The 13,158-nt window shown below is 41.0% G+C and overlaps 1 protein-coding gene across 7 annotated transcripts in view; it reads right to left on the reverse strand.

Annotated features, from left to right (window-relative positions):
• Positions 1-13,158, reverse strand: part of NEK11 (NIMA related kinase 11) — a 240,963-nt gene that overhangs the window by 167,399 nt on the left and 60,406 nt on the right. For all 7 annotated transcript variants that reach the window (XM_073900204.1, XM_073900190.1, XM_025882286.2 and 4 more), the window contains exon 3: positions 11,610-11,728. In XM_073900204.1, coding sequence (XP_073756305.1) covers positions 11,610-11,728 — 119 coding nt within the window. The remainder of the gene's footprint in view (positions 1-11,609; positions 11,729-13,158) is intronic.

Here is a 13,158-nt window from a genome sequence, read left to right on the forward strand (position 1 = left end):
GATAGCTGGGTTAGGTACAAAACTGATTAGTGGCCAACAGGGCCATAAACCAGATTCCCAGAGTTGTCTGTTCCAGTGAACAAAAAATATTTGCATCTCTTCTAGACAAAAATATTCAAGTTAACCTCTACCTCTACAGAGTTATAAAATAACCTAGATGATAGGAAACTAAGTCCAGCTTTGTGCTCAAAGAATACTCAGTAATCTCTTTTGCCCTTTCTAAGTTTTGGAAATTTTTTCTAACAATGAAATGTAAGTCTGCTGGAAGCTTGTAGGAAATAGTTCCGTACTCTTATAAAAGATGAAAAAAGAGGGTGACATATGGCCCTTTTACCTTGTTTGGCTTTTGGTTACTGTTGTATGGGGGTAGGTGATATGTGGTGGTGCTTCAGCCATAGGGGCAACTATAAGAGGACAAGCCCAATTACAAAACCCAACCATGCTGAAAATGGAGTAAAGAGATGGAAAGAACTTGAAGTATTGCTGGGCCACCAGTGTCAACCACCCTCTTTGGACACTTCTTGTTAGGTGAGTTAATGAATTTTCTTTATGATTTCAGCTGCTTCTGTTACTTGCACTTAAAAGCATCTTAAATTGATTCACTTGGTCCCTGCAGCTCTTGATATGAGATCTGAGGAGCGGGTACTGGTTCTCTTCCAGCCCCGAGTACCAGGGGGTCTGAGAATCTAAGAGTTTAGAATTTGGAAGAGTGAGCTTGGTAGGTAACCAGGAGACTGGGTACTATAAACTTAGAATAAGTAACACATTCAAGAGAAACTTACCCAAGTGACACCCAGACAAGGAGAAGATGAGTTTTGATAACAATGCATTGATAGCCCTCAGATATATAAATATATAAGTATGTAAATCAGCACTAAGTATTTTAAGAAAAATGCAAACAATGGGTTAGAAAACAGTTATGAGAAGTAATTGGCTGGTACCATTCCAATGAAATAATAAATTCTATATAATAGACCAGATATCACACTATTTGGCAAATTCGGTTAAAGTATAATTTACTGGCTTTCTGGTTACAGTAAGCAAAAATAATTCCAGCAAGAAAGTCTTGTCATATATTTAGTTACTATCGTTTCCTTTGAAGCATATAAAAATCAAATCCAAGAAATAACAAGGTTACTAGTAATATAGGCAACTTATATAAAACCCTTCTTCTAAAAAACTCAGAGTAGCCCTTCATCTATTACTTCATATGTCCCATACCATGTGTAGGTCCCTCTCATTTCTAAGTTTCCTGATGTCCAAGAGAGATAAGTGACTGGCTAAGATTAGAGGACAGTTGTGCTCAAATACATGGCAGAGCTCCTGCCTTTGTCTCCTCCGTCAGGCCATTTTCTGCATCCTTCAGTCCTCAGGACCACAGGAGAGTGAAGAGAAGTCCGTGAAGGTAGATGGAACAGGTGTTTCTCAGGCCCTCAACCCAAAGGAGGACTGTGGAAAAGATACGCACAATTTAACCTTTCATCTTCCCTTAAGCACTTATCTCCACAGTTTCTAAAATCTCAGCTCCCTCTTCACATGTCTGTCCAACATCTGGCAGGGTCTCAGGGTGGATTGCAAACTCTTCTTGCCAAAGGTACTGGCACAAAGAGTACTCCCTGTTGCTGGTCTCTGCCATGTGGCATCCATCCTAGCCCCTGAAGCACCTCCCTGGTAGGCCCTCAAGACCATGACCACCCCTCTGTGTCTTAAGTGAGGGGCGGAGTCAGGCCCCCTTCAAACGTAGCTATTGCCAACACAGCAGGAGCTGCCTACACCTGGCACTGGGGGCGGGGGAGGGGGGGGTCTCCTTGAAAAAAAGTGACCTCAGGACATCCTTAAAAAGCAGGAACTGGGGGACGCACTTTGTTCAGGATGCCACCTCCCCGCTCATTGTGGGGCCGGAGCCGGCGGCTGCCCTAGTGCAAGCGCGCGGCCGGAACACGCGTCGGACGCCGACCCCCGTGCGAGGGGCGGACCCGGCCGGGGACCCCGGAGAAACTTTCTTATCGCGAGGAGAGCGCGCCCGGCCTGGCGCTGCGCGGGGGATGCGCGACTCTGCGCGGCGGCGGCGGCGCGGACCGGTACCCGGAGCCGGAGCGGTGGGCGCGCCGAGAGAGACACAGCGAGAGAGGAAACTCAAGCAGAGGGAGTGGGAGAGGGAGAAGCAGGCTTCCCGCTGAGCAGGGAGCCCGATGCGGGGCTCGATCCCAGGACTCTGGGATCATGACCTGAGCCGAAGGCAGACGCTTAACGACTGAGCCACCCAGGCGCCCCTGAAGTTAGTGTTTTAACAGGAGGACGGTCCAAGTCTGCTTTGTTCAATGAGAGGACCTCGGCACCTAGCACAGACCCTGTCACACAGTGGGCTTTCGAGAAAGAGGTATGAAGTGAACTAGTGGATTGCAAGAAGGGGAGTTGGGCCAGCAGATCTGCTGTCCCATTCCTGACATGGAGGGCCTGAGCGAGGGCAGCCCTGCAGAAAGAAACGGGAGAGTGGGTGGATTTTTCACAAAGGAAAACCCAACAGGACTTCAGGAGTTGGCCATGGAAAGGACGCAAGAGAGGAGAATCAAAAAAGCGTGCAGCCTCTTTGGAAGAGCTCTGGACTGAGAGTCGAAAGGCCTGAATTTGGGCTCCTGTGGCTCATCTGTCAAATAGGTATAATGCCGTGTATCCGTTTGCTAGAACTGTCGTAGCAAAGTTTCTACAAACTGGGTGGCTTTAAACAACAGAAATGTATTGTCTCAGTTCTGGAAGCTGTAAGTCTAAAACCGAGGTGTCGGCCAGGACATCTTTCTGGAGCATCCTTCCTTGCCTCCTCTAGTTTCTGGTGTTTGCCGACAATCCTTGGCATTCCGTGGCTGAAAGATGCATCACCCCGTGTCTCTGCCTTCATGGTGATGTGACCATCTCCTCCCTGTGGTCTTTCCATCATCTGCCCATTGTGTGTGTCTGCGTCCAAATCCCCTCTTAGAAGGCCAACCCTACTCGAAAATGACCTCATCCTAACTAATTACATCTGTAGCAACCCTATCTCCAAATAAGGTCATATTCTGAGATCCTGATGGTTAGCACTTCAACCTTCTTTTTGGTAACACAGTTCAATCCGTAATGTACCACCTGCCTGATGACATTGAAAAAAAAAAAAAGTAGGAACTGGAAGAAAATAGGAAATCACCAGTAACACCACAAAGACCACAGCTTCTTTCTGCTTTTCCATCTTCAAACCTGGGGTAGCACACCACCATCCCCCATCATATTTCCTGACCTGGATTTCCAGTAGTGAATTCCTGATGCCACCTCTCAGGGAATATTGGGCCATTCTAGCACAAAACCTCACCAAGCTGTCAGGGAAACTGTGTGGGCTGCAAGGTGATGAGACAGTCATCTTAGGGAAAGTGCTCCAGCCCCGGGCTCTCCTCCACTGTAAAAGCACCAAAATCAGTAAGGCGTCAAGATCACCAGCAAATGGGCTCTCTGCAGAGAGGTTGCTCTGACCTCCAACCTAAAAAATCTAGGCTAATTGGATTCCTCCTCTTCAACAGGAATAAGTTTGGGTTTTTTGTTTGTTGTTTGCTTAGTGGTTTCCAAATTAACACTGGGGCAAAAAAAAAAAAAAAAGAGCAAGACATTGCCTCTGCCCCTAAGGAATTCCCTTGTGCCCAATTCTGCTGTGGTGTCCAGAGATGATGATATTTCAAACATTAGCCAATTAATTGGACCGCAGAGAAGAAAGGCTACAGGATTGCACTTTCAGAGACTGGGTGGTTCTAGCTTTGTCCAAGGTTCCAAAGTCCCTCAACTACTGAACCAGCCTATGGAAGCATGAAGGAGTTGGTAAGGAGCTTCAGAACACAAACACCTTTATAAAAGTTACATCCCTCTGTGCCAGAGGTTCAGGCCCACAGGGAGGAATGAGTTTTAGTACTACATTTAGTACTACATTCTCAAGATATATAGTGAACTGTGCATATATTCAGCTTTTGGCATCATTATTTTTGTGTTTATGTGTTTTTGCCATATGCTATAGATTTAGCATATTATAATGTGTAAATAAACCAAATTAAAATAAGTACAGGACAGCTCCAAAGGAGTAAACAAAATCTTTATTTCTTCTGTAACCTCATTTTTCTTAGCTTTTCCAGGATGTTCTTGATCTCCTCTGCTGGTGCACTATAGTCAGGGTTCTCCAGAGAAACTGAACCAATAGGCTATAATACAGATATAGATTTAGATATAGATAGATATGGCGATTTATGACGAGGAATTGGCTCATACAATTATGGAGGCTGAGGAATTCCACAATCTCCAAGTGGGAGACCCAGGGAAGCTGGTGGCATAACTTGGTCTGAGTCTATAGACCTGGGAACCAGGGGAATCCGCAGTCTAAGTCTCAGTCTGAGGACAAGAGAAGATGAGATAAGTCCCAGCTCAAGGCAGGAAAACGCGGGCAAATTCCTCCTCTCTGCCTTTTGTTCAAGTCAGGCCCCCAAGGGATTAGACGTTGGCCAACCACATTGGAGAGGGCAATCTACATTACTGAGTTCACGGATTCAAATACTAATCTCATCAGAAACACCCTCACAGACATACCCAGAAGCAATGTTTAATCCGGACACCACATGGCCAACTCAAGGTGACACATAAAATTAACCATCACCTGCACTAAAATCATTTGCAAGGCATTTGCAACAGAGGAGTAAAACCTAACTTTTTTTTTTTTTAAGATTTTATTTATTTATTTGACAGAGACAGCGAGAGATGGAACACAAGCAGGGGAAGTGAGAGAGGGAGAAGCAGGCTTCCCGCTGAGCAGGCAGCGCGATATGGGGCTCAATCCCAGGACCCTGGGATCATGACATGAGCCGAAGGTAGATGCTTAATGACTGAGCTACCCAGGCGCCCCAAAACCTAACTTCTTCACATGTGTTGTTTCCAAGGTAATCTTCATAACTCATACAATCTATGTAATTTTCAAAATACATTTTAATATATACTATAGACCATATTGGCTATGGTTTGAAAGATTTGATTTGAAAGCTGAATGAAGCATTGTGGTAGGCTATACTCCTGTTCCCAAATAGTCACACCTCTTGTGACTTGCAGTGAATGTTCCCTTCGGAGGAATAGGCTCCTCCACTCTTCTGACACTGGGCTTGGTCATGTGACTTATTCTGGTCAAAAGCATGTGAGCAGATGGGGCAACTGTCGTGTCTGAGCAGGACCTTTAAGAGCCACGGAGTGTTTCTGCTAACTCTCTTGCTTTTCCCTCTGCCATGAGAAAAGCACGTCTCATGTGGGAGCTGCTCCTTCAGTTTTGGTACTGAAATGGCAGGACAAGTAGAGCTGACTCGCAGCTGATCTGCAGCTGCCAAATGCAACATGAGCAAGAAATTGTTGTTGTAATAAGCCACTGAGATTGGGGTTTTTTATTCATGCAACATGACTTCCTTCAGCAGGAAGAGTTTTAGTGTCTTATTCTCAAAGGTAGCTTTTAGTAAACTGAATACTCTTAGCTTTATACATCATTATTTGTAAGTGTCTATGCTATATGCTAATAGAATCATTCTTTTGGATTTAAAATGCTTTAAGAACAGATAATTAAGATAACGTCTTTATTTTTTTAATTAATTATTTTTTAAAAATTTTAATTCCAGTATAGTTAACATACAGTATTATATTCGTTTCAGGTATACAATATAGTGATTCAACAATTCCATATATTACTCAGTGCTCATCAAAGTAAGTGTACTCTTAATTCCCATCACCCATTTTACCCATGCCCCACCCACTGGTAACCATCTGGTAACCATCAGTTTGCTCTGGTAACCATCAGTTTGTCTCTATAGTTAAGAGACTATTTCATGGTTTGTCTCTTTCTCTCTCTCTCTTTTTTTACCTTTGCTCATTTGTTTAGTTTCTTAAATTCCACATATGAGTGAAATCATATGGTATTTATTTTTTGTCTCACTGGCTTATTTCATTAGCATTATACTCTCTAGATCCATCCATGCGGTTGCAAATGGCAAGATTTCAATTTTTTATGGGTGAATAATATTCCATTGTGTACACACACACACACACACACACACACACACCACTTCTTCTTTATCCATTCATCTATCGATGGACACTTAGGTTGCTTCCATAATTTGGCTACTGTAAATAATGCTGCAGGAGACATAGGGATGCATGTATCCCTTCAAATTAGCATTTTTGTATTCTTTGGGTAAACAACCAGTAGTGCAATTACTGGATCATAGGGTAGCCCTATATTTAATTTTTTGAGCAACCTCCACACTATCTTCCAAAGTGGCTGCACCAGTTTGCATTCCCACCAACAGTGCATGGGAGTTCCTTTTTCTCCGCATCCTCATCAACACTTATTGTTTCTTATGTTTTTGATTTTAGCTATTCTGATATTGTTATATAAAAGTGGTGAAGTGGGGGTACCTGGGTGGCTCAGTCGGTTAAGTGCCCAACTCTTGGTTTCAGCTCAGGTCATGATCTCAGGGTCATGAGATAGAGCATGGTGCATCAGGCTCCATGCTCAGCATGGAGTCTGCTTGAGATTCTCTCCCTCTGTCCCTGCCCTTGCTCACACTCATGCTCTCTCTCTCTCAAATTAATAAATAAAATCTTCAAAAAGTGGTGAGACTGGACATCCTTGTTTTGTTCCTGACCTTAGGGGAAAAGCTCTGTTTTTCACCATTGAATATGATGTTAGCTGTGAGTTTTTCATATAAAGGCTTTATTATGTTGAGGTATGTTCCCTCTAAATCTACTTTATTAAGGGCTTTTATCATGAATCCAGGTTGTGCTTTGTCAAATGCTTTTTCTGCATCTATTGAAATGATCATATGGTTTTTATCCTTTCTCTTATTGATGTGATGTATCACATTGATTTGTGAATACTGAACCACCTTTGCAACCTAGGAATAAATCCCACTTGATTGTGGTGAATGATTTTTTTTAATGTATTGTTGGATTCAGTCTGTTAATATTTTGTTGAAGATTTTTACATTTATGTTCATCAGAGATATTGGCCTGTAGTTCTCTTTTTTTGTTGCGTCTTTATCTTGTTTTGGTATCAGGGTAATGCTGGCCTAATAGGATGAATGTGGAAATTTTCCTTCCTCTTCTATTTTTTGGAAAAGTTTGAGAAGAATAGGTATTAACTCTTCTTTAAATGTTTAGGACACCTGGGTGGCTCAGTCAGTTAAGCATCTGCCTTCAACTCAGGTCACGATCCCAGGGTTCTGGGATAGAGTCCCGCATCAGGCTCCTTGCTCAGCGGGGAGCCTGTTCCTCCCTCTGCCTGCTGCTCCCCCTGCTTGTGTGCTCTCTCTCTCTGACAAATAAATAAATAAAAATCTTTAAAAAAAAATAAATATTTGGTAAAATTCACCTATGAAGCTATCTGGTCCTGGACTTTTGTTTGTCAGGAGTTTTTTGATTACTGATTCAATTTCTTTGTAGGTAACTGGTCTGTTCAAATTTTCTATCTCTTCCTGCTTCCTTTTTGGTAGGTTATAGGTTTCTAAGAATTCAACCATTTCTCCTATGTTGTCCAGGAGATAGATTACTTTCTAGAGGAGACATATTTAGAAGTATACAAATTAAATATTGAAAACTAACAGAAGTGAAAAGTAGATGACATATTTTTATGATCAGGAATAATATATAGCATTTTTCCATTTAAAAACTACTCGGGAGATCGCTTGTGGTGAGCAGAGTATAATGCACAAACTTGTCGAATCACTATGTTGTACACCTGAAACTAATATAACATTGTGTGTCAGCTACACTCAAAACACCTCACAAAAAATAGTCTAGAGATTTGATCAAGATAGTGATAACTGCCTCCCCTTTCCACCTGTAATTCCCAGAAATGTGGGCAGTTTTTCAGGAGGAAATTCATAATAGTGCTAGAAAATACTTATATATGGGGAAGAATTTTCATAAAAGCTCTGAAAGAATGTAAAAAGATCACCAAACCTAAAACATACAGAAGAATGTTGCCTCCAGATCCCTCTTCCCACAGAAGCAACCAGCTCAATAATATGCCCTGTATGGTTTTTCTCACTTCCCCATCTCACTTACTCTCCCCACTCACTGGTTTCTGTTTTATGAAATCACCCCCTAGATAAACTTCTTACACTCCAGTTTTTGTTTCAACGTTCTGATATCAGAGGAACTCCAACAGACAAGTTTCGGTGTTTTCCCAATATCTAGGGCCTCACTTGTAACTAACTCCTTCCCTCCCTCCCTCCCTCCCTTCCTTCCTTCCTCTTTCCCTCCCTCCCTCCCTCCCTCCCTTTCTTCTGTCTCTCTCTCTCCCTCCCTCCCTCTCTCCTTCCCTCCCTCTCTCCCTGCTATCTTCCCTACCCCCCCCCTTTCCCTATCTCATTCTCTCTCCATATTTCACCCAGGATATTCACCATTAAACTCAGTACCACTGCTTCAAATCTATCTTTCCAACTTCTCACTCACCCTTGGGTGATGAAACTTGGGTTCATCCTTGACCTTCTCTTACCACATTTCACATATCTATGTAATTTTAACTCCAGTCATTTGAACTTATCAAGTTAACTGTCATCCTTCCATGTACTGCCCACTGCTGTCATATTGTTTCAGGTCCTACAACCTCATGCATGGATATTCTAAAAGGTTTCAGACTGATAGCCTGAGTTCCCCTCTCTCCCCTCTATAATTTATCACCCAGTCTTCCTGAAGCTCTGATCATAGTTCTACTCAAAAGGTTTCTGTGGCATTATTGTCTATACTACAAAATAAAGCCCTCTACAACTTGATGTCAACCTACCTTTCCTCACAACTTCATTCATGTACCCCAAGAGCCATTCCAACTGAACTATACTCATCATTCACTCCAAAAGTGCCATGACTTCTCAGTTCTGTGCCTTTGCTAACTCTGTTCCCTAATCCTGGAAAGCTCAGATTCATCTTTCACCTTATTCAAAACCTACTTTGGGCCAAATATCATTTCTTCCAAGACCTTCACTGATTCTCCCAAATAGCATCATTATCCCTTTTCTGATCTCCTATAGCACTTAAAATGTACTTTTCTTGGCATTCTTATCAGTTGTTTTAAATTAAAGTATAATTTACATTAAATTATATAAATCTTAAGCTTGATTAATTTATCACCCTTGTAATCATCCATTCAGGTCAAGATATAGAACACTTCCAGCATCCCAGAAGATTCTTTGTGCCCCCTTCCAGTCAAAATCCCCTTCAAAGGTTAATCTCTATTCTGAGATTGGGTTAGTTAATCTCAGATTAGTTTGCCTGTTTTTGAACTTGATGTAAATGGAGTCACATAGTATGCACTCCTTTGCATCTGGCTTCTTTCACCCATCATGTCTCAGATTCATCCAGTCATGCATATCAATTGTATGTTCTTCTTTTATTGCAGAGTAGTATTCCATTGTAAGACTATACCACAATTTATTTAACCATTCTATTCTAAATGGACATTTCTCAGTGTTTTAGCTATTACAAATAAGGCTTCTATGGATATTTTGTACTTGTCTCTTGTTGGACACAGGTACTCATTTTTCATCTCAGGAGGAGAATTACTGGGTCATAGGGTATTTGAATGTTTATGGTTGGAAGTACAATCAAACATTTTTCTAAAGTGATTATACCAGCAACATAAGTTCCAGTAGCTCCACATCCTTATCAGCACTGTTATTGTCAGAGGTTTTTTTTTTTTTTTTAATTTTTTGTTTTGTTTGCCCTTCTGGTGGCTATGCTTTCATTTCTACATTAAATTACAACCACAAACAACAACATTTACAGAGCACTTAACAGACTGCAAACTTTTTAAATGTATAACATCTCAATGCATATTCCCTATAGTTCTATAAGTAAGCAGGGAGAATCCCATTATGACTCCTATTTTATAGATGAGAAAACAAAGGTTCAGAGAGGCTAAGCAGCTTGCCCAGGGCTATAAAGTATGTAGCAGAGACTCTGCAGCTGGTATATCCACCAGGCTACAGGGTTTATACTTATTTAGGTACATGTTTTATTTCTGCTAGTTTACTAACAACTCTTTAAGGTTAGGCCTTATTTTTAATTTATCTCTATTTAATAAATGAATAAATGAACTTAAGTATAAAATTAAAATTTCTCTGTCTAAACAGAAAACCTTTACAATAATTGGTTTATAATAACATAATAAATAAGCACCATCACTTATTACCTGAATCACAAAGGAGGGTATTTCAAGAACACAGATACACAAATATCCAAACATTTAGCTCCATTTAATGACTTTCTTAAAATGTTGAAGGATTAAAAAAAATATTTTAATCTTCTCTCTGAAGGATTATTTTAAACTCATTTACTTCAACTATTAAGCACACCAAATGTACTGCAAACACTTGGGTTCCTAAATCAACTAGATTTCAGTTTTTTATTTTGTACATAGAACACAAAAGTTGTCACCTTTATATGTGAAGGTGACATGTACATATGTGACATATACATATACATATTTCCTTATGTATTAGCCAACAAACATGGCATGGAATAGTAAAGAAAAGAAATACCAATACAGCTGTATACACACATGTCCTACATTCAGCAGCTTTGGGTAGTTTATTAAAAGATTATTTGATATTCTTTTATCACTGTTTCTTAGGATAGTTTGACCTCATTCAAAAGATTGGTATGAGTTGTCAGTAAATCAGTGCCTACCTGTATCATCCAGCATGTGTTTAGAAGATACATGGCAAAAGCTCAGTATTATCTGGTTACTTTTTATGCATTCAGAAAAAACAGGCAACACATTTGAGCTATCTGACATCCATGGATGGCCAGACCTTGATGTACTCTCTACATTTCAACCTTTGTTCAAGAACAATGTTGCACACACTCCTAAGTTGAAAGATGTACTATGGACATCTCATAGTATCTACTTTTGTCTCTGTATGCTCATCTTTTCAAACATGGTCATACCATCTTATGGGTCTCTAAAACATCCCAAGATTATTACTTTTGACCTCAGGAAAATACAATTAAAACTTTTTAAAATACATTTTTAAAAGCAGAGATTATAATTACAAATTACAGACAACTGAACTCATAAAACATATTTTGACCTTCTGTATCAGATATTTCATGTCCAAAACTGACTAGTGGTCTGAGTATTTATCTCTCTGAGGCCTAAGAATATCTTCTGCCTCTATCACTTAGCTCATGGGATGTGACACTGACACATTCTAAGGGGACCACGAAATTAATAGCTCAAGCTTGTTGAAAAATACAATAAATTCATAGCATGCTAAAGGTATCTGAGAATTGCTTACAATCACGGGATATGATCAGATATATGAAAATGTGTCTAACACAAGTTTCTGTCTTATATTCAGGGCCAACTTGATTTCTAAATCAACAAAAAATGGCTATTCAAGTAAATCTATATTGAATCATTCAACAGTTTCCTCATGGAAAAGCATACTGTAGATGTTTAACTATAGTCATTTACCTTTGGACTTGCTTCAATTCCACCCCCAAAAATTAATTTTTCAAGTTCAGACATGATTGTCAAAATCGTGTCCATCAGTAACAAATGAACATACCTTTCATGCATGTAGTCAACTCCTAGCAACAGCTGGATAAACCATTCTATTATTTGACCTTCCAGAAAGCTTTTGCCAGCTTCTTTATATTCCTGAATTTTACAGTCCAGATCCCGGCCCTGAAACACAGCAGCATAATTTTTCATATTTTTCTTTCAGTTAAGATTTTTAAATGAAGCTTTCTCTACAACAGTTAACATACAGCAGTGACTGTTTATCACAAGAAAATGAGGGCATACTGCCACTCTGGTACTCAGAGTCTCTCCTTGACCAACCTCTAGCCAGACTCCTCTGAGTCCTCTTCTCGACTAGGCCTCAACCTTGGCTTATAAAGAACTGAACCAATACTAACACACTTTTTTTTTTTAATTTTTTTTCCTTTATTTTTTTTTAAAGATTTTCTTTATTTAGGGCGCCTGGGTGGCTCAGCTGGTTAAGTGACTGCCTTCGGCTCAGGTCATGATCCTGGAGTCCCGGTATCGAGTCCCACATCAGGCTCCCTGCTCAGTGGGAAGTCTGCTTCTCCCTCTGACCCTCTTCCCTCTCGTGCTCTCTATCTCTCATTCTCTCTAATGAATAAATAAAATCTTTAAAAAAAAAGATTTTATTTATTTATTCATGAGAGACAGACAGAGAGAGAGAGAGAGAGAGAGAGAGGCAGAGGGAGCAGCAGGATCCCCTGTGAGCAGGGAGCCCGATGCGGGACCCGATCCCAGAACCCTGGGATCATGATCTGAGCTGCAGGCAGATGCTGAACCATCTGAGCGACCCAGGCGCCCTCCTTTAAATTTTTTATTGTTATGTTAATCACCATACATTACATCATTAGTTTTTGATATAGTGTTCCATGATTCATTGTTTGTGCATAACACCCAGTGCTCCACACAGACTGTGCCCTCTTTAATACCCATCACCAGGCTAACCCATCCCCCCACCCTGCTCCCCTCTAGAACCTTCAGTTTGTTTTTCAGAGTCCATCATTTCAACTGGTTCATCTCCCCCTCCGATTTACTCCCCTTCATTCTTCCCCTCCTGCTACCTTCTTCTTCTTTTTTTTCTTAACATATATTAAATTATTTGTTTCAGAAGTACAGGGCGCCTGGGTGGCTCAGATGGTTAAGCGTCTGCCTTCGGCTCAGGTCATGATCCCAGGGTCTTGGGATCGGGTCCCGCATCAGGCTCCCTGCTCCTTGGGAGCCTGCTTCTCCCTCTGCCCCTCTCCCTCTCCCTCTCCCTCTCTCTCTCTCTGTCTCTCATGAATAAAAAAATAAAATCTAAAAAAAAAAAAAAAAAAAAACAAATCTGTGATTCAACAGTCTTGCACAATTCACAGCACTCACCATAGCACATACCCTCCCCAATGTCTATCACCCAGCCACCCCATTCCTCCCACCCCACCACTCCAGCAACACTCAGTTTGTTTCCTGAGATTAGGAATTCCTCATATCAGTGAGATCATATGATACATGTCTTTCTCTGATTGACTTCACTCAGCATAACATCCTCCAGTTCCATCCACGTCGTTGCAAATGGCAAGATCTCATTCCTT

The sequence above is a fragment of the Callorhinus ursinus genome, unplaced genomic scaffold (assembly GCF_003265705.2).
Source record: "Callorhinus ursinus isolate GAN/ISIS: 27379988/994484 unplaced genomic scaffold, GSC_fseal_2.0 scaffold1, whole genome shotgun sequence".
NCBI lineage: Eukaryota > Metazoa > Chordata > Mammalia > Carnivora > Otariidae > Callorhinus > Callorhinus ursinus.